This window comes from Leucopleurus acutus (assembly GCF_964270905.1).
Source record: "Leucopleurus acutus genome assembly, chromosome: 17".
Taxonomy (NCBI): Eukaryota; Metazoa; Chordata; class Mammalia; order Artiodactyla; family Delphinidae; genus Leucopleurus; species Leucopleurus acutus.
In genome coordinates, this window is record NC_139159.1 from 46,453,282 (window position 1) to 46,479,372 (window position 26,091).

The 26,091-nt window shown below is 35.4% G+C and overlaps 1 protein-coding gene across 10 annotated transcripts in view; it reads left to right on the forward strand.

Annotated features, from left to right (window-relative positions):
* The window catches only part of VPS13B (vacuolar protein sorting 13 homolog B), an 808,377-nt gene that overhangs the window by 46,224 nt on the left and 736,062 nt on the right, over positions 1 to 26,091 (forward strand). For 9 of the 10 annotated variants that reach the window (XR_014326885.1, XM_082859134.1, XM_082859132.1 and 6 more), the window contains exons 5-7: positions 10,960 to 11,127; positions 15,507 to 15,688; positions 20,858 to 21,032. Coding sequence is in view for 9 of the 10 variants with exons in the window: in XM_082859134.1 (XP_082715260.1) it covers positions 10,960 to 11,127; positions 15,507 to 15,688; positions 20,858 to 21,032 (525 nt within the window). In the remaining variant the exon portion in view is untranslated. Of the gene's footprint in view, positions 1 to 10,959; positions 11,128 to 13,126; positions 13,181 to 15,506; positions 15,689 to 20,857; positions 21,033 to 26,091 lie in introns of those variants that run through there. The other variant, XM_082859138.1, reaches the window with a different exon arrangement.

Below are 26,091 nucleotides of genomic sequence, written 5' to 3' on the forward strand. Positions count from 1 at the left end.
CTGGAGTAGTAATACTCATATCAGATAAAATAGACTTTAAAATAAAGAATGGTACAAGAGACAAGGAAGGACAATACATAATGATCAAGGGACCAATCCGAGAAGAAGATATAACAATTATAAATATATATGAACCCAACATAGGAGCACCTTATTACATAAGGCCAGTGCTAACAGCTATAAAACAGGAAATGGACAGTAATGCAATAATAGTGGGGGAGTTCAACACCTCACTCACACCAATGGACAGATCATCCAAAATGAAAATAAATAAGGAAACAGAAGCTTTAAATGACACAGTAGAGAAGATAGATTTAATCGATATTTATAGGACATGCCATCCAAAAACAGCAGATTACACTTTCTTCTCAAGTGCGCACGGAACATTCTCCAGGATAGATCACGGCTTGGGTCACAAATCAAGCCTCAGTAAATTTAAGAAAATTGAAATCATATCAAGCATCTTTTCTGACCACAATGCTATGAGACTAGAAATGAATTACAGGGAAATAAACGTAAAAAACACAAACACATGGAGGCTAAACAGTATGTTACTAAATAGCCAAGAGTTCACTGAAGAAATCAAAGAGGAAATCAAAAAATACCTAGAGACAAATGACAATGAAAACACGATGATCCAAACCTATGGGATGCAAAAAGAGCAGTTCTAAGAGGGAAGTTTATAGCTATACAAGCCTACCTCAAGAAACAAGAAAAATCTCAAATAAACAATCTAACCAGTGCTTCCCTGGTGGCGTAGTGGTTGAGTGTCCGCCTGCCGATGCAGGGGACACGGGTTTGTGCCCTGGTCCGGGAGGATCCCACATGCCTCGGAGCGGCTGGGCCTGTGAGCCATGGCTGCTGAGCCTGCGAGTCTGCAGTCTGTGCTCCGCAACGGGAGAGGCCACAATGGTGAGAGGCCTGTGTATCGCAAAAAAAAAAAACCAACAAAAAACAAACAAAAAAATCTAACCTTACACCGAAAGGAACTTGAGAAAGAAGAATATACAAAACCCAAAGTTAGCAGAAGGAAAGAAATCATAAAGATCGGAGCAGAAATAAATGAAATAGAAACAAAGAAAACAATAGCAACACCCATTTATGATAAAAACTCTCCAGAAAGTGGGCATAGAGGGAAGCTACCTCGATCTAATAAAGGTAATATATGACAAACTCATAACAAACATCATTCTCAATGGTGAAAAACTGAAAGCATTTCCTCTAAGATCAGGAACGAGACAAGGATGTCCACTCCCACTACTATTATTCAACATAGTTTTGGAAGTCCTAGCCACGGCAATCAGAGAAGAAAAAGAAATAAAAGGAATACAAATTGGAAAAGGAGAAGTAAACCTGTCACTGTTTGCAGATGACATGATACTAAACATAGAGAATCCTAAAGATGCCACCAGAAGACTCCTAGAGCTAATCAATGAATTTGGTAAAGTAGCAGGATACAATATTAATTCACAGAAATCACTTGCATTCCTATACATTAATGATGAAAAATCTGAAAGAGAAATTAAGGAAACACTCCCATTTACCATGGCAACAAAAAGAATAAAATACCTAGGAGTACACCTACCTAGGGAGACAAGCGACCTGTATGCAGAAAACTATAAGACACTGATGAAAGAAATTAAAGATGATACCAGCAGATGGAGAGATATACCATGTTCTTGGATTGGAAGAATCAATATTGTGAAAATGACCATACTATCCAAAGCAATCTGCAGATTCAATGTAATCAGTATCAAATTGCCACTGGCATTTTTTACGGAACTAGAACTAAAAATCTTAAAATTTGTGTGGAGACAAAAAAGACCCTGAATAACCAAAGCAGTCTTGAGGGAAAAAAACAGAGCTGGAGGAATCAGACGCCCTGACTTAAGACTATACTTACAAAGCTACAGTTAACAAGGCAATATCGTACTGGCACAAAAACAGAAACATAGATCTATGGAACAAGATAGAAAGCCCAGAGATAAACCCACACACCTATGGTCAACTAATCTATGACAAAGGAGGCAAGGATATACAATGAAGAAAAGACAGTCTCTTCAATAAGTGGTGCTGGGAAAACTGGACAGCTACATGTAAAAGAATGAAATTAGAACACTCCGTAACACCATACACAAAAATAAACTCAAAATGAATTAGAGACCTAAATGTAAGTCCGGACAGTATAAAACTCTTAGAGGAAAACATAGGAAGAACAGTCTTTGATGTAAATCACAGGAAGATGTTTTTTGATCCATCTCCTGGGGTAATGAAAATGGAAACAAAAATAAACAGTGGGACCTAATGAACCTTCAAAGCTTTTGCACAGCAAAGGAAACCATAAAGAAGACAAGAAGACAACCCTCAGAATGGGAGAAAATATTTGCAAACAAATCAACAGACGAAGGATTAATCTCCAAAATATATAAACAGCTCATGCAGCTCAATACTGAAAAAACAAACAACCAAATCCAAAAATGGGCAGAAGACCTTAGTAGACATTTCTCCAAAGAAGACATACAGATGTCCAACAAGCACATGAAAAGCTGCTCAACGTCACTAATTATTAGAGAAATGCAAATCAAAACTACAATGAGGTATCATCTCACACCATTTAGAATGGACATCATCAGAAAACCTACAAACAGCAAGTGTTGGAGATGGTGTGGAGAAAAGGGAACCCTCTTTACAGTGTTGGTGGGAATGTAAATTGATACAGCCACTATGGAGAACAGTATGGAGGTTCCTTAAAAAACTCAAAATAGAATTCCCATATGATCCAGCAATCCCAGTACTGGGCATATACCTAGAGAAAACCGTAATTCAAAAAGACATGCACCCCAGTGTTCATTGCAGCACTATTTACAGTAGCCAAGTCATGGAAACAACGTAAATGCCCATCGACAGATAAATGGATAAAGAAGATGTGGTACATATCTACAATGGAATATTACTCAGCCATAAAAAGCAACGAAATTGGGTCATTTGTTGAGATGTGGATGGATCTAGAGACTGTCATATAGGGTGAAGTAAGTCAGAAAGAGAAAAACAAATATCGTATATCAACGCATATATGTGGAACCTAGAAAAATGGTACAGATGAACCGGTTTGCAGGGCAGAAGTTGAGACACAGATGTAGAGAACACATGTATGGACACCAAGGGGGGAAAGCTGCAGGGGTGTGGCGGTGGTGGTGTGATGAATTCGGCAATTGGGATTGACATGTATACACTGATGTGTATAAAATGGATGACTAATAAGAACCCGTTGTATAAAAAAATAAAGTTCTACAATTTAAAAAAGAAAAATAAAGGGTTTTTTTTGGTTAACTTACGTGGAACCCAATATCAGAGCAATTTACATAACCAAGCTGGTGCAAATGATTTTACGTGGTTGATTTGGGTATTTTGAGTATGTTGGCTATCTCCCACGTGGTACAACATTGACTGTTCTCAATTAATGTCTCGATTTGATCATTATCAACTTCAACTCGTCTATCCAGCCGTGGAGCATGGTCCAGCGAGAAATCTCCAGCACAAAACTTCGCAAACCATTTTTGACACGTGCAATCAGTCACAGCACCTTCTCCATACACTGCGCAAATCTTTTTTTGCGTTTCAGTTGCGTTTTTACCTTTCTTGAAATAACAGCATAATATGCCGAAAATGTTGCTCTTTTCCTTCCGTCTTCAGTATTAAAATGGCTACACAAAAAATTCACCAATTTTGATTATTTTTTTTAAATGCACGCTGATATGACAGCTGTCACAATACAGTCTTAAAAAAATTGTTTCAAATGAAGTTAAAGGCAACTAAGCACTACTAGAGTCATATTATGGAAAAAACCAGTCAGATTTTGGCCAACCCAGTATATTTATGTACACACACATAGGGTGCAATGGAAATATTTAGGGTATAGATAAATTAAAAATTATGTTGCCCACTGGGTCTGAAGTTGTGACCTAGACATCTTTGATCTTCATCATCTAGCATGGAGGTTAGGAAATATTTTCTGTAAAGGGCCAGTTATTAAATATTTTAGGCTTTGCAAGCCATATATTTTCTCTTACAGCTCTTCCACTTTTTGTATGTACTGTGAAATCAGCCATAAACCATAAATAAACTAATGTTCGTGACTATGTTCCAATAAAACTTTATTTATAACAACAGATGGCACAGCCTCATTTGGCCAGCTCCGATCTGATACAATGTCTGGTTCATAATAGCCATTTATGTATTTACTGCATTGCATAAAAACGGAACTGCATAAAATCACACAGGTTTTCAGAGATCAATAGTCAGAATCATAGAGTCATTGAAATGTAGAATAAAGCTACTTCTGATTTTTCTGGTCTAGCAGTCTATCTTTTTTGGGACATGGACGCTTGAAAATCTGTTGAAAAAGTTATAGACCCACATAGGCACATTTAAAATTTGCATGTGACTTTGGGGTATTCACATACTCACTGAAGTCTGTCTATAGGCTCCAGCTAAGCCTCTGATCTAGCTTACGTTTTGTGGACGAGAAGTTGGAAACTTAGATATTTTGGTGTAGATGAGGAATACTTTATTATACTTTACAATACCTGTGGTATACATGAGGTATATATTATTAAATTATTAGTCATTTACTCAAGATTTTGTTTTCTGCAGAAAATATTGAATATGAAATGGAAGGGGGGTGTGTGTGTGTGTTTGCTTAATGCTTGCCACCTTAGGCTGTTAGGGCTTGGTTTTCTGAAAAAAATCTCTTGAAGGGAGTTTAATAATAGTTGGAGAGGGTATCAGATAATTTAAGAATATTTGTGATATATCAGCTGTTCGAGAGCCTGAGCCAAAAATGGTAATGTATTTTTATAGAAGATAGCACAATCATTTCTTGTCTACTTGCCTGTGGGGAAGCTCAGCAATTTCAGCTATCTAATCACTGTTCCTTTCTGGAACATCTAAGAATAGAGAGAACCTTGTAGTAAATGAAAAAGAAATTCAGAGCTTATTTTACCTCTTCTATTTTTATGCTTTTACTGTTTTTAACATTCTCCATTAACATTTTCAGGAAAAACTTAAAAAAAAAAACCGAAAAACAATGACCAGATGTGTAAGTTAAGTTAATATTAAGTGGTGGACACCTTAACTTCTAAATTTAAGGGGATTAGCACGACAAAAGGGTTTGTTTTTTTTATGTACTAGTCAAGGCAGTGTTCTGTCAGAAGCCCAGTTTCCTTTTATCTTGAGGCTCTGCTCTGCCCTACCCAGGCTTTGAATTATACTGCTTTCAGCCTTTTTTTTAAACATCTTTATTAGAGTATAATTGCTTTACGATGGTGCGTCAGTTTCTGCTTTATAACAAAGTGAATCAGTTATACATATACATATGTCCCCATATCTAGTCCCTCTTGCATATCCCTCCCTCCCACCCTCCCTATCCCACCCCTCTAGGTGGTCACAAAGCACTGAGCTGATCTCCGTGTGCTGTGCGGCTGCTTCCCACTAGCTAGCTATTTTACGTTTGGCAGTGTATACATGTCCATGCCACTCTCTCACTTTGTCCCAGCTTACCCTTCCCCCTCCCCGTATCCTCAAGTCCATTCTCTAGTAGGCCTGCAGACCTGCTTTCAGCCTTTTTAAGAGGAGAATCGGGAGAAGACCTATCGACTTCTTACTACCCCCAGGTTGGAAGTGGTATATATCCTTCTTAAATTTCATTGAGGAAAACTGTCTTCATGGACGTTATGTATATCTTAGAAGTCATATCTCAGAAACAATTCTACATTCTGGAAGGGGAAGCACAAAATATTGATGGATAGCTAGCCATTTTTGCCATACAGGTGTTCTTTCTCATTAATATATTGATCATTTTAAAAGTATGTTATGCTTTTGTCAATAACCTTCAATATATCTAACGTGTATATTTTGTTTATAACAGAAAAAGTGATAACTGGAGAGCTTTTATTTCATTCTAATTAGATTGAGTTTCAAAACATTGCTTAGTGGAGGCAGGCTGTTCAGTTCCCCAAATCTTTATTGCTGTATGCTGGAGCAGCTAGTTGAAGGCTATTTTTGCCCTTAGAGAATTAATGGCTTAGTATAGGAGATTTTGTAAACTACTAACTACAGTGCAAAACCAAAGCAAAGAGGAGCTCTAAGGAAGCACAATTAATATTTTTGGGATACTAAAAGAAAGGAGTGGTTATGTCCAGGTATTTGTGGCTTCTAAAACACAGAGGTAAAATGGAGAGGTAAGAAAAATTGAAAATGAAAGGATGGAAAATCGTATAGTAGACAAGCACTATCCAAAAATAACATAAAGATCAGGCAAAATAAAACTTAAGGCAAAAGTATTGATGGACGTATATAATAGATGCTGAATTATAGTAAAAGGTACTGTTCTCCAAAAAATATATGATGGCTTTGTATGTACCTAACAACCTATGTTTGAAATGTGATATATCAAGCAGACAAAAAAAAATACCCAAACTGGGTCTTTGAATAGCACAATTAACAAGATTATTTTATAGATACATGTAAAATTCTGCACCCAGCAGATAAGACAGTGTACATTCTTTTGATGCACACATTGGATATGTATAGACATTGAAAAAGACTTGGTCAAAAAGGAATTCTTGACAAATTTCAAAGAATCATTATCATAAAGACCATCCTCTCTGGCCACAATACAATTAAATTAGAATAATTACCGATATGTTTGAATTTACTTCTACCATTTTATTATTTTGTCTTTGTAAGCTCTGATTTTCATTCTTCTATTTCCTCTCTCGTGCTTACTGTTTACTTTTCAGTGTCCTGAAATAGCTGCTCCATACTTTCTTTCCAGGTTTTCTGGCTACCTTTAGTGAGAAAGAGTGGAATGTGCTTACTTTATCTTACCCAGAACCTGGAACCTGTTAACATTTTGATGTACAACCTTTTAGAGACTTTTGTTTCTTTGTGTGTGTGTGTGTGTGTGTGTGTGCGTGCGTGTGCGCGCACGCGCACATACACATATAGATTTTTTTTTGTAATTTGTGTTTTTTAATGTTAGGAACATGTTTTAAGGACATTAATTTTTTCATAATGTTATTTTAATCATTGGCATGTATTACATTGTGTAACTGTTCCATAGTTTGTTTAATCAGTCCCTTTTTGTTTGTTATTTAGGTTATTTTTCATTTTCTGTTTTGTAAAATGCTTTAACAAACATACTGGTAGATAAATCTTTGCACACACCTCTGTTTATTTCCTTAGGAGAAATTTTTATCAACTATAAAATCAAAATTTGTGAGTAATTTTAAGGTTTTGGCATGTGTAACCGAATTATTCCCTGTGAAAAATTTGTTAACAGTATCTTCTAACAAGCATATTTTTGGTCCAGTGCTGTTTTTTTATTATCAAAAAATATTTCTTTGTAACTTTTATAGATGGAAAATTTATCATATCTTTTATTGCTAGCTGGAATTATCATTTTTTTAAACCATTCTCTTTTCATTTCATTATGAAGAATAGCAAATTTTTATATTTTGTTAGCTGATCTATATTCAGTATTTTTCAGTTATATCTTTTGGATTTTCTGTATAAAAAACAGTCATCTTCATGTAATGGTGATTTTGTGTTCTTCTTGTAAGTACTTACACTTATTTCTCTTTTTTACCCTTCCTTAGTTGTTTAGAAATTCTCTGACTGTCTCAAATAATAATACTGGTAATAAGTATCTTCAACTCACAGCTATTTTCCTTAGCTCCTACAGTAACTGCCCTAAGTTATCTTTTAGTTACCAAAGCTGATGGATTTAAAAAAAAAAAATTCTTGTATTATAGAACCTCTCTACTGCATTACCAATAAGGAATCCTTATTCTTAACCTTCTAAATAAGTTTTGTTTTGGAATAATTTCAACCTTACAAAAAAGGCAAGAACATTAGAGAGAACTAACTTTTCCTTTAACTATAAGTTGCCTATATTATGCTGCATAACCCCCCAAAATATTTTACACCAAAAATTTGATGAGGAAGTTTTTAGGTGCTGTAACCAAGTCATCAACCATGGAATCTCTGTTTTTGAGCAACTCGGCTTCCTAGTGACCATGTTAAGATAAACTGATTGCAAGTACTGTCTGTTTGTAACCCAAGTATTTGCCATACACTATTTAATTTAATCATATCAGATAAATAAATAAGATATAATCTTTGCTCTCTAGGATTTCATAGTTTAACAGAGAAGGTAATTATACATAAGCATATACAAATGATAGGCTTATGAGGTAACATAAGCCCAAGAAAAGTGATACAGTCTCCTTAATGTTGATGTGTAGGGTGAGGGACATTGGAGAAGAGGATATAGGGCAGAGGACATTCATACTGGGCCTGAACAAGATGGGAGAATGGACAAAGTGTTCCACACAGAGGGAAGATCATGAGCAAAGTCAATGAAAATTCATAGTGTTTTTTTTGGCCCTGTGGGCATTAGATGTATGTGTTTGGAGGAATGGGGTTTGTGGATGGGAGAGAGTTGGATAATGATAAGAATTTCTGGAAAGGTTGACTAGTAGGAGGCTGTTGTTTTAGAGCCATCTAATATGACGTCTTAGAGGTTCTTATCCCCAGAGTGACCTTGTGTTTTCAGATGCTTGTGGAATAGACCTGAATTACTGTTATTTCACTTGAACAGATATATTCCTAGGGAGTCTCTAAATATGGAGTGATTAGAGCTCTTAGATCTGCTCTTTTTTTTTTTGTGGTACGCGGGCTTCTCACTGTTGTGGCCTCTCCAGTTGTGGAGCACAGGCTCCGGATGCGCAGGCTCAGCGGCCGTGGCTCATGGGCCCAGCCGCTCCGCGACATGTGGGATCTTCCTGGACCGGGGCACGAACCCGTGTCCCCTGCATCGGCAGGTGGACTCTCAACCACTGCACCACCAGGGAAGCCCAGATCTGCTCTTTGACATTTTTCTGTAGCAAACTTTGAACTAAGTTATTATGAGGGATTAAGGAGATAGTGTATCATTTATTCTGTTGGTTAGTTCCTGTTACTTTGGTATTGCGTGTTTTAATAGGAAGACATAAATAGTCTTCTGTAGAAGTAGTTCTTTTTAGATACTTGTTTCTGTTACTTTGGTGATTTGGCTTATTCATCTCAGCTTGTATAATGAGAAACTGAGAGAAGATGTTAATAAGTAGATGAAAAATCCATCAGTAGGTTTTCTGTCAGTTACAGTACATTTACAGTATTATGTTTCTTTCGTTACTTTGCATTATATGTTTTCTCTGGTTCTGTCTCTGAGAGTTTTTTTTTTTCCCTGGGGCAGGGGAGACAATAAAAACTCAAACTCTTAAGAGGATTTTATGAATTCTCTATTGATGACAGGTTTTTCAGAAATAGGAAAACCAATGTTAGTCATGCTTCTTGACTTCTCAGAAACTTCCTTTTTTTTTCTTTTTTTTTTGTGGTACGCGGGCCTCTCACTGTTGTGGTCTCTCCCGTTGCGGAGCACAGGCTCCGGATGCGCAGGCTCAGCGGCCATAGCTCACCGGCCTAGCCACTCCGTGGCATGTAGGATCTTCCCGGTCCAGGGCACAAACCCGTGTCCCCTGCATCGGCAGGCGGACTCTCAACCACTGCGCCATCAGGGAAGCCCGAAACTGTTCATTTTTAACATCTCTCTTGAGTAGTGATAGCATGGGGGAAATATACATTTTAAGGTTGAACATTTTGATACTTAGAATTTCTTTTGGAAGCGTAATTTGTTAAGCATCATTTTAGCATCTACTCTCGTAAAGTATTTGTTCCCTAAATTTATTTTGTATGTTAATTTTATAGCATATGGTAATTGGCACTCTAAAAGCTGCTAATATGAGAAAAACTTGAACTTAATCATTCTACATTTCTTTTCTGTTTGTATCCATTGGTAATTAATGAAGGAGTTGGTTTTTGCAAGCATTTGTGGTGGAATAAATTTAAGTAAGCTTTCTTGTAGCAGGCTTCAGTGTAGGTGTTAACAGTGTCAGTTGCTGACAGAAGTTGATTCTATTTTGTCAGTAAAGTTCTGGTTTAAAGAATACAAGCAGATAGTTATTTCATGAAATAGCTAAAATTTTTATTATTTTTTACATAGGTTTTATAGTGGAAAATGCATTTGAATAAAGTTTTTAATCTTTTTCTCCTTTGTCTTTTTAAATGCTGTTTAGGTTTAGTTTCACTTATATTTTCAATTATATTCCTCAGTAATATATCTATATACACATTTATTGTGTGAGAAACTTGTGAGATTATGAATTCTCATCATGCTTTATCTGTTTTCTTTCTTTCCCTACTTTTCTCTTCTTCATTGTGTTCTTTTTCCCCTTTTTCTCTAATACTTTCTGTGTTTTCTTCCTCAGTCATATTCTCCCCCTTTCCGTGTTTCAGTATTATACATTAGTAAGTGGAAATCATTGAATCCGTTATGATGGTCTTGTTTCTTCTATCTTTCTTCCTCCAGACCTTGTTTTTGAATATCTTTATGGGTATTTAAAGTAGGAAGACAAGACAGTAGCTGCAAAAAGAACCTTAAAGAAGCTCTTCTTCCTCTTATGTATTGTATAATCAGTATATAGTAACATTGTTTCATTTGGGAAAGTGTTTATAAAATAGGCAGAAATCAGACAAAGTACTTGTAGATTAGGATAATCTTTGAATGGGATCTAGAATTATGTTGTTAAAAGGTATGGCTTATATGGTTTCTCTTAGTATGTGAAACTTCATTATATAGAACTTCTTTGTAATGGTTTTTGTTGGGATGGATCTGCTACTTATTAGCTGTGTCTCTTTGGCAAGCCTGTTTACTTATCTGAATGTTAGTTTCATCTTTGCAAAATATGATAAATGATACCTGTCTTTCACATATATTAAGTTTAGTAACATTTTAAGAATAATTATTTATTGATAGATTTAACTTCTAATTGGTTTCTTTTTTCCCCTATTTTATAGGTTATGTGCAGAGTCTGATTAGACGAGTTGTAAATAACGTAAATATTGTTATAAATAATCTCATACTAAAATATGTTGAAGATGATATTGTTCTTTCAGTCAACATCACTTCTGCAGAATGCTATACAGTAGGTGAATTGTGGGATCGTGCATTCATGGATATTTCTGGTGAGTAAACGTCAAGAAGAGTATAGCTTTTTCTATTGTTGAAACAGTTGTCTTGCATTCTGAACCTTTTTTTGGGCCATCAGGCTCCTAGATAAATCTAATGAAAGCTTTATGCCTTCAGCCTGGAAAAATGCACATATGTAAAATTTAGCATACAATTATATTAATTTTTATTCTTTCTTACCGGTCACTTTCTTGCTTCAAATATTATATATAGTATTTTACAATGCTGTGGGTTGAAGGAATAAAAATTAAATAATACTTAGTTAAAATTTTGAATGTTTGTGAAAGAGGAAAGGGGACATGTTGCTTTTGCATAGTTCAGTAATGGCAAAACAGTGTATCTGACTGATTTATGTTTTAGGTTTGTGTACTACAGAGCATATTTGGGATTTTTGGATAATCCCAAAGCCTACTTTATTATGTGCTGCCTTCTCCTTCTGCTTATAGTAAAAGAACTATTAAGTAATAATATAATTTAATAACTACCAAATATTTATTATTATTTTATTTATTATGTTCTACATGGAAGGTAGGCACTGTGTCAAGCCTTGAAATTAGAGCTCTGAAAAAAATAGTGCTGTTTCCTAGTTTTGTCAGAAGACATAATAGTTAAATAAGGCACAACACTTGTTGATACATGTTCTGATAGGGTAAGCAGTGGGTATTTTTGGAAAATATAGTAAGGAGACTATTGTGAACACCTTTTATTTGTGACTCGCCATTGTACCTAATTGTTAAAGGTGCTGGCACTAAAGTTAGACTACCTGAGTTTGAATCCTGGCTCTCCCAACTTCATAGAGATGTATGACCTTGGGTGAGTTACTTCACTTCACTGTTTCTTTGTTTCCTCAAATACATACCACAGCATAAAAGTGTCTTATACATAGTCAGCACTCAGAAAATGAGCTATTATTATTATTTAAATTCATTTTCTCAGATTCTCATTACAATTCCATAAAGTGATATCCTTTCTCATTCATGTAGTCATATATTCATTTACTTACTTTAAGTCCTAGTTACAAGAAAGCAAAGTGAAATTGAGTCTCAAGGTTACTTAACTTGTCTTGTTAGGGCATACAAATAGGAACTAGAAGAATTGGAATATAGTTTTGTTTTTGTATGTTCTTTAATGTTTGGCCTTCACATTTTAATAATGAAGAATAATCCTGATCTTGAAGCTCTGTTGTGAGGCATAAATAAGAGCATATGCAAAGGCCCAAATTTTGTTTCTGAGACATTTTCAATGCCTCCTTCTTATCCTCTGTGGAAATAAATATTTGGTTAAAATGCCAAAATAAAAAGTTATGAAAAACAGAAAACAAACAGAACTGGATGATGCAGGATTGAATAAATGAGTTGAAATTTTAGGGGAAGAAATGTCATTTATAGTTTTTACATAGAAGTAAAGCAAATATTACTCTGGGAAGTTATTTATAATGAATTAGAAAGAGTCTTGAATTGGGAGTTAGGGGATCTTGGTTCAAATCTTCCCTCCAGCACTAACCTAGTGCAACCTTGGGTAAGTCATTTGTAAATGTGAATTATCATTACTGCCAACCTACCAGTGTATTAATGAGAGTCAAGTATGATACCACATGAAAGCTCATGATGATGGTGGTGGTAAAAACAGCAAAGAGTATTTTCCATTTATTGAGTGAGTGCTTGTTAACTGCTGTGCCTGGTGCTGTTTATGTTTTTTGTTTTTGTTGTTTTTTTAGTTAATTATCTTGTTTGAATCCTTTAGCTTCTGAGGTAGATACTGTTTCCCCTTTTATTAATTTTTAATTCAACATTTGGTACTTAAAAGGATTTATGTAACATACACTTGTTATAACACAATATAATGAACGCTTACCCTTTAAGTAACTAGAACATTAACAGTTTGCCCCTTCCAATGTATTTTTCCCTGTCCTATTCCCTTGCTTCCTCCTAGAATTAACTGCTGTATTAAATTTTATCATTTAATTGCTTTAAAAAAGTGCTGTAAAAAGGAATGAAGTCCTGATACATGCTAAAACATGGATGAATCTTGAAAACATTATGCATACATGTAAGCATTTCTTTAGGGCATATATAGTACTTAGGAGTGGGTTTGTTAGTTGGGAGGATATGCAAATATTCGCATTTTCAAAATAATGCAGAATCATTTTCCACAGTGCTTGTTAGATAGACATAGTTATTATCCTCATTTTATAGATTAAATTGTAGTACGTTATGTAAAGTAAGTACCAGAACCAGAATTCATTTTGTATCTTTTTAAGATAGTTCCTGTTATATTTGTGTTGAAGAAAAATATTTTTCAAAGCTTAATAATTTCCTCTCTCACCGAAAAATTTTCTAGGATATCCTTGAAATATGATCACTTAATATTCTTATAGCATAATGGATAAGAACATGTGCTCTGGAGTAAGCTTGTCAGAGTTTGAATTACACCTCTGCTCTTTATAAACTGTCTAACATTACAGATTATTTACCCTTACTGTGCCTTTGTTCCACAGCTTTTAAACAGAGCCATATAAATATTATAAGAGATAATGGATGTAAAAGATTTAGTGTAGTGTCTAATAGCAAATACTCAGTGAATTATAATTATTATAAAGAGAGGGAAGGAAGCATCTAGCTGGTTTCTTTCATTTCTTGTCCTATTATGATAATTTCTTTAATTTATGTACATGTATATAACAGTAACTAAATCATTTATTTGATTTCAATTAATTTCAAAATGAAATTATATGGTGTTTGTTTTTTTCAACTAACAAATTTGAAATTTATTGGCTGAATAAAACTTTACTGTTTTCATACATGTGCATACTCTTTTTTTTTTTTTTTAATTATTTTATTTATTTTTGGCTGTGTTGGGTCTTCGTTGGCACGCGCAGCCCTTCTGTAGTTGCAGCGAGCAGGGGCTGCTCTTCATTGAGGTGTGTGGGCTTCTCATTGTGGTGGCCTCTCCCGCTGCAGAGCACGGGCCCTAGGCGCGTGGGCTTCACTAGTTGCGGCACGCGGGCTCAGCAGTCGTGGCTCACAGGCTTAATTGCTCCACGGCATGCGGGATCCTCCCGGGCCAGGGCTCGAACCCATGTCCCCTGCATTGGCAGGCGGACTCCCAACCACTGCGCCACCAGAGAAGCCCTGTGCATACTCTTTATACTTCTTAAAAACTTAAATCCAAAAAAAGAGAAGAAAATTAAATGTTGAATTAATTAGAGGTTGCCAGGATATACTCAGAAATAGAAAGTATAGTTTATTGTTTTGAAGATTCCCATGGCCATAGCATGTGGATAGTTGCTAGCTGAAAGTCACTGACCAAGTAGATTTGGGCCTAATGTTCACCTAGGAATTGCTTATTAGTTAGGAATAAATTTGCTAAAGGTTTTATTTTCTAGTTTGATACTTTACCAGCAATTGTTTCCATTTTTATTCCCTTGAAAACAAACTTTATACCATTACTGGTAATTTTGTAATTTCTTCATTAGTTATTATTTAGAGGTGTGCTGGCCACTAGAATATTCTGTGATGATGGAAATGTTTTATTTTTTACTGTCCAGTACCCTAGCCACTAACTGTATGTGGCTTTTGAGTACATGAAATGTGCCTAATGTAACCAAGGACCTGAAATTTTAGTTTTATGTAATTTTAGTTAATTCACAGGTAAATTTAAATAACACCGTATCGATGGTGGCTACCATACTGAAGAGTGCAGTTTTTGAGAGTAGCAGTAAGTTTTTCAGTGTAAAATAAATGTTAAATGAGCGACTGTTACTCAAAATATTTTTTTAATGTGGTTTTTCAAGAATTTTATTTATTTATTTATTTTTTGCGGTACGCAGGCCTCTCACTGTTGTGGCCTCTCCCATTGCGGAGCACAGGCTCCGGACGCACAGGCTCAGCAGCCGTGGCTCCTGGGCCTAGCCGCTCCGTGGCATGTGGGATCTTCCCAGACTGGGGCATGAACCCGTGTCCCCTGCATCGGCAGGCGGACTCTCAACCACTGCGCCACCAGGGAAGCCCAAGAATTTTATTTTATTATTGTTATTTAATATTACATTGCAGATAGTGAAATGTAGCAAAATTTTTCATAAAGTTTGTCTTAAATTTGTAGTTAGGTGTCAAGCAAATTGGGGGCAAGCTGCTTCGTTTCTTTAGGCTCTATTTGATTCTTTGTACATAAAATGGGGATTATTGTGCCTAAGGTTGTTGGAAGATTTAAATGATATAATAAATGAAAAGTTCTTTTATAGGTTCTGACATCATGTATTAAATGCGCTATTAATCTTATTTCTGCTATTATTTTTATTACTGTTACACTAATAAATAATTGACTTTTTTCCCTCTAACTTTACTTTTTACTTAAAATGTTTTTCTTTCCTTTTTAGCAACTGATCTGGTGCTGAGAAAGGTTATCAATTTTTCCGACTGTACAGTTTGTCTTGATAAACGAAATGCTAGTGGTAAAATAGAATTTTACCAGGATCCTTTATTGTACAAATGTTCCTTCAGAACACGTCTGCATTTTACATATGATAACCTAAATTCCAAGATGCCATCTGTTATTAAAGTAGGTGTTTCTTTTTCTAATAGTTGAGTTGCATGTTTCTACCTTATTGACTTTCATGCATGCTAATTATTATTAAAAAGCAAAGAAGAAATTAACCTCATAAATATATAAACCATTATTTTTTGTAAAAATGTTTTATTTATAACTTTTATGTTAATTGTTACATATTATAACTTTTTGTATTGTGTGTTCTAATAGAGGTATTTTGGGGACACTTTTTTTTTTGTGACTGTAGTTTCTTTTTTAGTTTGTCCACCTGATCAGTGTTTTTCTCTTCAAGTAGATAGAAGAGATCATATCAAAAAGTGTATTTATATCCATGGTAGACTGAAGATCAATCTTTATTTCAATCCTTATGAATTGTTTATGTGATAGCAATAGTTATTGACCCTTATCTTTCTTAGGTAATGTTGCAAGACTTAAATTTGCTTATCTAATATCTTAGTTTATTGGTTTAGGAAATTTTAGCTTTTTATCTGTGGTTTCAACATGTAATTACAATTTTATGTCAATGGGAATTTTTCAGTAATGTCTTTTTTTTTTTTAGACGAGCTTTATTTATTTATTTAACATTTTTATTGGTGTATAATTGCTTTCCAATGGTGTATTAGTTTCTGCTTTATAAAAGAGTGAATCAGTTATACATATATCCCCATATCTCTTCCCTCTTGGTCTCCCTCCTTCCCACCCTCCCTATCCCACCCTTCTAGCTGGTCACAAAGCACTGAGCTGATCTCCCTGTGCTATGCGACTGCTTCCCACTAGCTATTTTACATTTGGTAGTGTGTATATGTCCATATGTACGCTACCAGTCTTTCACTTTGTCCCAGCTTACCCCTCACCCTCCCCATGTCCTCAAGTCCATTCTCTAGTAGGTCTGCATCTTTATTCCCGTCTTGCCCCTAGGCTCTTCATGACCACTTTTTTTTTTTTTTTTAGATTCAATACATATGTGTTAGCATATGGTATTTGTTTTTCTCTTTCTGACTTACTTCACTTTGTATGACAGACTCTAGGCTCTAGGTCCATCCACCTCACTACAAATAACTCAATTTCGTTTCTTTTTATGGCTGAGTAATATTCCATTGTATGTATGTGCCACATCTTCTTTATCCATTCATCTGTCGATGGACGCTTAGGTTCCTTCCATGTCCTGGCTATTGTAAATAAAGCTGCAATGAACATTGTGGTACATGACTCTTTTTGAATTATGGTGTTCTCAGGGTATATCCCAGTAGTGGGATTGCTGGGTCGTATGGTTGTTCTACTTTTATTTTTTTAAGGAACCTCCATACTGTTCTCCATAGTGGCTGTATCAATTTACATTCCCACCAACAGTGTATGAGGGTTCCCTTTTCACCCTCTCCAGCATTTATTGTTTGTAGATTTTTTGATGATGGCCATTCTGACTGGTGTGAGATGATATCGCATTGTAGTTTTGATTTGCATTTCTCTAATGATTAATGATGTTGAGCATTCTTTCATGTGTTTGTTGGCAATCTGTATATCTTCTTTGGAGAAATGTCTATTTAGGTCTTCTGCCCATTTTTGGATTGGGTTGTTTGTTTTTTGATATTGAGCTGCATGAGCTACTTGTATATTTTGGAGATTAATCCTTTGTCAGTTGCTTCATTTTGTTCTTCAAGGTACTAGTGAATATTTTTAATATGTATAGTTACTCTTTAAGTGTAAATCTTGTGTTCTTTTATTGCATAACAGTTTTCTGTACCTCTTGTCTGTCTGTCTACCTATGTATCTGTCTTTGAAGAAGAATTCGCACAGTGACTTGTGATCTTGTAACTAAGTTTTAATGTGGAATGAAGTTTTATTATTGAATTACAGGCTTTTGTACTATAATGGAAAAGCCAGCCCCAAGTCTGAACACTGGGATTGACTACTGTGCCTGTTTGGGCATGGCTGTATAAATTATGTATTATTTTTACATTAGGTTTTTGTTTTTTGTTTTTGTGGTACGCGGGCCTCTCACTGTTATGGCCTCTCCCGTTGCGGAGCACAGGCTCCGGACGTACAGGCTCAGCGGCCATGGCTCACGGATCCAGCCGCTTCGGGGCATGTGGGGTCCTCCCGGACCAGGGCACGAACCCGCGTCCCCTGCATCGGTAGGCGGACTCTCAACCACTGCGCCACCAGGGAAGCCCTACATTACGTTTTTTAAAACATAAAACACTTGCTATTTTATGTAGCTTTATTGTACTTAAGTTTCTATTTATATATGAAATACACCCATTTTTCTTTGGTAGTGCTCAGTCATGAGTATGTTTTTTTTTTCCTTATGCATCCTACAGTGCACATTGTTTAAATTCTGCTACTTTTCCCTTCTATTTTTGAATTAGCTTCTTAGGTAAAGATAAGCATGGAAAAGTATTAATTCAAAAGTAATTATGCCACTGTCTCAGGACAGTGGACTTACTTTCCTTCTTTGACCTTGAATCTACTAGTAGAGTTGGGGAATGTTAAGGGTGGATTCAAGATATATTTTGAAAGCAAGTAATGGATATAGGGAAGCCTTACTATATAAAAAAATCTTACTGATCATTAGTACAGATTTAATTGTCCATTCTAGGATGTGGCTAACTTAGAGGAAAGTAAAAATAAGTGAACTTGAGGAAAACTTAGTGTTGGCATATAAGTTTTTCTCAAAACTGACTAGCCATGATATTTTATTGTAAAAAGTACCTTTAAATAAACTTGTTGACAGGTGGTTTTTGACTTTTGTAATCACTGAGTGTGAGGTACCATTATTCTTAACTGAAATTAAATTTTGAGGTTTTTTTTTTTAATACTACTGTGATGTAAGATTTACTGTTTCGAATTAGACCCATCATTCTTCCACCTCTTAGTGCTTGGAAATAAGTATTAAATGGACATGGTTAACCTCATTGATCACCTGAAAGACAGGGAATTTCCCAGAATGTTCCAGACACCCTAATTATTTGTCTAAGACTCTCACATATGTTCAAGTGGCTTTTGAGTTTATTTGTATTTTGGGTGGGCTTTTTGTAATTTTCTATCTTTTGTGAGTAATAAATATGTCTTTAGAGATTTTATCATCTATGAGATGTAGAGCTTAGGGTATGTAATTTATTTAACATTTCCCCTGTTTTTGAAAATTTACTTTTTCTTAACAGTTTTTCAGAGGAATGAAATTCTACATATAAATTTTTGACCACATCTCTGATTAATTCCTTAGGAGAGATTTCTGTAATTGCAAATATCTTATTAATGGGTTCAAACTTTTTTAAGCCCTGTAATCTGTACTGCAAAATTGTTTCCAGAAAGGTTTAACCAGTGTATATGCTCATGAACATTAGGGGAGTGCCTATATTACACTCCTGCTATCCTTAAATATGATCATGTTTTAAAAAAGCCAAGCTGTTTGGCAAAAATAATACAAATTAATATTTATTTGATTATTGTCAAAGTTAGATTTTTTTTTTTTAAAGAAGATGTTGGGGGTAGGAGTTTATTAATTAATTAATTTATTTTTGCTGTGTTGGGTCTTCGTTTCTGTGCGAGGGCTGTCTCTAGTTGTGGCAGGTGGGGGCCACTCTTCATCACGGTGCACGGGTCTCTCACTGTCACGGCCTCTCTTGTTGCGGAGCACAGGCTCCAGACGCGCAGGCTCAGTAGTTGTGACTCACGGGCCTAGTTGCTCCGTGGCATGTGAGATCCTCCCAGACCAGAGCTCGAACCCATGTCCCCTGCATTAGCAGGTAAATTCTCAACCACTGCGCCACCAGGGAAGCCCAAAGTTAGATTTTTGAAAATATGTTCACTGGCCATTATTTTCTCTTCGAAAAATTCATTCAGGTTCTTTGTCAGTTTTTCTATTGTGGGTTAACTTTATTGATTTTAAAGATATTTACATGTATGTGTGTGTGTGTGTGTGTATATATATATATATATAGTGTGTAAAGTATCTTATATGTTAAAGATATATATGTTGGTGTGTATAGTATTTTAAGCACATATATACATACGTACACACACAGTTGACACCGGTTTTGCTAAGACAGCTTATCACTGGTGCTGTTGGTGCTGTATGGTATTTAAAGGGTATGGCAGAGAAATCTCAAATTGAAGAAGAGCTTGGCAGGCCTGCGGTGCCCGCCCTCTCAACTTGTCCCCCATTTCAGGGTCTAGTAAGTGTATGATTTTTAAGTCAGTTTTAAGAAACCTGTACTCATATTTGAATATGGTATTTTACACCTCCCCACACAACTGTCTTCCCCTTCAAGTACAACTTTTTGTGCCTTTAGCCCTAAAAATATGACGATTACCGTTACTTCTTTTTCATGTTTCATAGACATTAAAATACCAGTTAGTTAAAATAAACCTTCCAAGAGACTTGACTTTATGGCTTAATTGGTTTTATTCTGTGTTTGTCTAACAGCAGGAAATCATTACACTGAGGCTGTCTTTATATTGAATTGATGTCTCATTCTATAAGGAGAACTTAGATTGGACTGCTTTGTGCCTTGTTGATAATAATTAATCTTATTTCTTATAACTGGTTCATGTTATAAGTTTTATACTATGTTTAAATCTTTTATTTAAAGTTGGTTTGAGAGATATTCCTGATCATGTTTTCACTTGGTTTTCCATATTTGACAATAATCATTTTATCATGTGCATACTTACATAGTTATAATGTTAGTAATTTACTCAACAACATGTTTTTAGGATGTGTGTGTATTCTTTTTGGTTCATAAAGCTGAAAAGGGTGATTAAAGTCTTACTAAAATGACATGAAACTTTTATTCTTAGTTGTGACAGAGATTTTTATGGTGTTTGTTGGAGTACTGTCGTACTCTTAACATTATAAGGTGGGTATTTTGGTAACAAAAACTTTTGGGAAAAGTTATCTGGAAATCCAGTGTGACTGTATCTTTTCATTATCATTTCTATTTCCACTTATATAGTTTGGATTAATATAGTTTCTATCTAAAGTGTATTGATCATCATAGAAAAATCTGTTTAAATTCCTAAGATTTTAAGCTATTATTTTGGCTTAAATATTAGAAATGTTGGGACATTACTGTTTCTCCTCTGGTTTCCATTTTAAGACTTAACATTTCTCTACTTATGCTAAATGGTACTCCCTTTGAATATGCTTTTGTTGATGTTTTTGTTTTTTTCAAAATACAGATTCATACCTTAGTAGAGAGTTTGAAACTTTCTATCACTGATCAGCAATTGCCTATGTTTATCCGTATAATGCAACTTGGGATTGCTCTTTACTATGGAGAAATAGGAAATTTTAAAGATGGAGAAACAGAAGAGTCTGCCTGTCACAATAAAGATATGTTAGGAAACATTACAGGTAAATATAACAAAAACTTTTATTTTATAACTATTGTTTTTACAAAGTGTTTTCACTATTGTGAAACTTCGAAAACTACAACATTAGATTATGTTTTGCAGTGTTCTAATATGATGGGGTGATTTTTTTTTTTTTTTTTTGGTGGTACGCGGGCCTCTCACTGTTGTGGCCTCTCTCGTTGCGGAGCACAGGCTCCGGACTTGCAGGCTCAGTGACCATGGCTTATGGGCCCAGCCGCTCCGCGGCATGTGGGATCCTCCTGGACCGGGGCACGAACCTGTGTTCCCTGCATCAGCACGCGGACTCTCAACCACTGCGCCACCAGGGAAGCCCCATGATGGGGTGATTTTATTTTGCTTGTTTGACACTAATTTTTTTCTTTCCTACATTTTGCATACTAGTCTGACTTTCTATTTTCTACATGTTTAAAAGAACTTGAATATTTCTAATAGGTATAAGTGTTTGGAATATACATTACATAAAAGTTAAGGCAGTCCAACCTCAAGATTTCCTAGTAAATTATAGTACAGTTGACCCTGAACAGCATGGATTTGAACTGCGCAAGGTCCACTTGTAGACAAATTTTTTTCAGTAAATACATACTACAGTACTACATGATACATGGTTGGTTGAATCCTCAGATGCAGAAATGTGAATATGATGGAGGGTTGACTGTAAAGTTATATCTGGATTTTCAACTTGCACCTCTAACTGCCTTGTTGTTCAAGGAACAACTATATTGATAATTTTTCTGCAGAGTCTCAGCAAGAGTTATTATAACTAATTAACTTATTTATACTTAATTATTATATGTAATTATAATTGACTATAATTATACCTAATTATATGCTTCATTGAAGGATACCTACTTAATTAATTGGAGCATTACTTAAAGAAGTGTATACTTCATTGAAAGATACTTAGTGGGTTAATTTCAGTTATTCAATTGATTATACTTTTACTAAAGCCTACTGTGTGTAAGACATTATTGCTGGGAATGTGGTAGAATGTAGAGATAAAGAAATGTGGGAAAATAGAGACAAATTCTCTTCCCTTAAAATCTTAATATACAGTGGAGTGGACAGACATGTGAACAGTTAGTTAAGCATGATGTATGGTAGAATGATAAGATGTTTGTTTAATAAAAGTATGAGTGATCTGAAGTAGAAAAATGGTGCACGGGATGATTGGCTTTGACTTGTGTTGGGTCTGAGACTCAGGAAAAATTTGGAGAAGATGATGATTAACTTCCATAGTTTGAGCCTTTAGAAAAGGGCATTTAAAACTTAGGAACAAATAATCTTATTTAAAAAAGGGCAAAAGACCTGAATAAACATGTATCCAGAAAAGATATACAGGTGTCCAACAAGCACATGAAAATATGCTCAATATCATTATTCATGAGGGGTAATGCAAATCAAAACCACAGTGAGATACTGCTTTACAGTCACTGAGCGGTGTAGTTATAATAAAAAAGACACATAATAAGTGTTGGCAAGGATTTGGGAAAATTGGAACCCTTATGTATAGCTGGTGGGAATGGAAAACAATCTGGTTTGTCAAAAAGTTGAACATAGAGTTACCATATGAGCCTAGGTAGGGTTCTATTCCTAGGGTTATATGACAGAGAGTTGATAACATATGTCTAACATAAAAACTTGTATGTGAATGTTCATGGCAGCATTATTCTTAATAACCAAAAAGTTTAATAACCTAAATGTCCATCAGCTGATGAGTAGATAAACAGTTGTGGTGTATCTGTACACTGGAATATTATTCAACCATACAAAAAATGAAATACTGATACATGCTAAACTTTGAAAACATTAAGTGAAAGCAGCCAGTCAAAAAGGAACATGTTGTATGATTTCATTGATATGATATGTCCATGATAGCCAGTTCTGTAGAAGCAGAAAGATTAGTAACCTGGGCTTGTGGGGAGGAGGGAATGGAGAGTGACTGCTAATGTGTAGAGGTTTTCTTTTTGGAGTTTCATGTTTCTTAGAACATGAAAATATTCTAAAATTAGATAGTGATGATGGTTGTACAACTTTGTGACTACACTAAAAACCACTGAATGGTATACTTTTAAAGACCAGATTTTATGGTATTTAAATTATAGCTTAATAAAAATTTTTTATCACCTTAAAAAAAGCTTAGGGAACATTAATAAGCATATGTAGATATAAAACATTTTATTTCATTTCACACTAGGCAGCGAATTCTTGTTAGACATTGTTCCTGTCCTAGCGATTCATTACCTAACACCTAGAACAAAACCTAGCATATAGAAACTGTTCAATTCATTTTTTTCACCATGCTATTATGATAAATTTCAAATATATAGAAAGGTTGAAGGAATATTATACAGTGGACACCCACATACTCATCATCTAGATTCTACAATTAATATTTTGTCACATTTGCTGTATCATATATCTGTTCATCTAACACCATTTTCTCTCCATCAATTCAACCAGTTTCTGATGCCTTTCGAGGTAAGCTATGGACATCAGTATACCACACCCCTAGACTTCAGCAGCATATCATTAACTAGAGTTTATATTTATTGATGGTTCTTTTTCTTTTTTTGAAGATTAAATTCACAAGGTGAAATGCATAAATCTTAAGTATACTATTTAAGAAGTTTTGAGAAATGAGTATGCCAGTGTGATGCAAAACACCCATCAGGATATGGGTCATTAACATCTCACCAGGTTATCTCATGCCTCTTTCCAGTCATCCCTTGCTCCAGCTGCCTGCCCACCCCCACTCCACTCAAGAAAACCCTGTTCTGAATCTTTAAAAAATCGTGGATCAGTTTTTGCTGTTTCTGGAATTTCGTATAAATAGAATCATATAGTATGAATTCTCTTGTGAAAGGATTCTTTCATTAAGCATAATATTGTTTTTTTTTTTTTTTTGCGGTACGCGGGCCTCTCACTGTTGTGGCCTCTCCCGCCGCGGAGCACAGGCTCCGGACGCGCAGGCCCAGCGGCCGCGGCCCACGGGCCCAGCCGCTCCGCGGCATGCGGGATCCCCCTGGACCGGGGCACGAACCCGCGTCCCCTGCATCGTCAGGCGGACTCTCAACCACTGCGCCACCAGGGAAGCCCCATAATATTGTTTTTTACTTTTAATTTTAAAAAACTTTTTATTAAGACAATTTTTAGAGCAGTTTCAGATTTGCAGCAAAATTGAAGGATAGGTACAGAGATTTCCCATATACCCCTGATCTCATACGTGCATAGCCTCCCCCATTATCAGCATCCCCTCCAGAGCGATACATTTGTCACAATTGAGGAACCTACATCATTATCACCCAGAGTCTATAGTTTAGTTAAAGTTCACTCTTGCTGATGTACATTCTATGGGTTTGGACAAATGTATCCATCATTATGGTATCATACAGAGTATTTTCACTGCCCTAAAAGCGTTGTATTTTGGGGATTCATCTGTGTTGTTGTATATATCAGTATTTCTTTCCTTTTTATTGCTAGGTACATTGTATGACTATACCATATGAATATAACATAGTTTATTTAGCCATTCCCCTGTTGATGGATGCTTGAACTATTTCCAGTTTTGGTTATTATAAATAAAGATGCCCTGGACATTCTTCTGGAAGTCTCTTATAGACATGTGCTATTCCTTCTCTTGGGTAAATGCCTAAGAGTGGAATTTGTTAAGTTATATATATATATATATATATTTTTTTTTTTTAAGAAACTACCAGGTTATTTTCTCAAAGTGGTTGTGCCATTTTACATTCCTATCAACAATGTATGAGAGTTCCAATTGCTTCACATACTTGCCAACATTTGTTGTTGTCAGTCCTTTTTACTTTTAGCTATTCGGATGGATATGTTTTGATAGCTCATTGTGGTTTTAATTTGCACTTCCCTGATCAATTATTTTGAACTTTTTTCATGTGATTATTGACAGTTAATATATCTGCTTTTGTGAAGTTTATGGTAAGTATTTGCCTATTTTTAAACCATTTTGGGGTTTTATTACTGATTGGTGGTTCTTTTTTTTTCTTAATTTTTTTTAATTTGGAGTATAGTTGATTTACAATGTTGTGTTAGTTTCTGCTATACAGTACATACACATGGTTCTTTATATATTCTGAATTCAAGTCTTTTGTCATATACATGTCAGATGCACTTGGGGAGTATTTTTTGCTGGTCTGAGTTGCCTAATTCATTTTTAAATACGTGTCTCTTGAGCAGAGTTTTAAATTTTGATCAAATGTATTTTTCAAAATTTTCCTTTGTAACTATTCCTTTCTGTGATCTAAGAAGGTGAGTAGGTGTTTGTTTATTTGTTTGTTTGTTTATGTATGTTAAAAAGAGGGTTGCTTGCTTCCAAATGAGTCTGAATTCGTTTTTTCATCTGTCTAAAGCAGAGATCCTTAACCTTTTATTGTGTGTGCTATGGACTCCTTTGACACTCTGGTGAAGCCAGTGAACCTTTTCTCGGAAAGTTTGAAGCGCCTTGATTTTAATATGCCATGGTGTCCTTCCCCAATTCTGTTTATGTCTTGGGGATGTTTTTGCCCCTTTCTGGTGGTTCTTTTCATGGCCTCAGTAGTTTCCTTACATGAAACTGATTAATACTTAGGTGAGGACTGGAGTGGGACCCTCTCCAGGTCTCAGGAGCTCTCACCCTGAACAGGTCTTTCTTGTTTGGTACTCTGCCCTGCAAACTCTAGCCACCTCAGTCTGCCTGGACTCAATACTCTGTTTTCTCGTCTAAGGATGTTAGGATATACCATTGCAAGGGCAAAGAGTATTTTAAGAATTCTGACCAGAGATCAAAGAGATGCTTTTTTCTGTTCCAGGTCACAATTCATTCTTTTTACAAGGAAGTAAGCAAAGATTTAGAACTTCAAAACCTTCTTTCATGAAAAATCCCTCTTAATTTTTAATTAATATTATGTATAAATTATAGTGACTGATTTCTTAGACTTCTCTTAGTGATGTTTCTTTCTTTTGTTTCAAAAGATCAAGCAGTGGGATACTCCTCCTGTTTATTGGTTTTGACAAGAGAGGTCCAG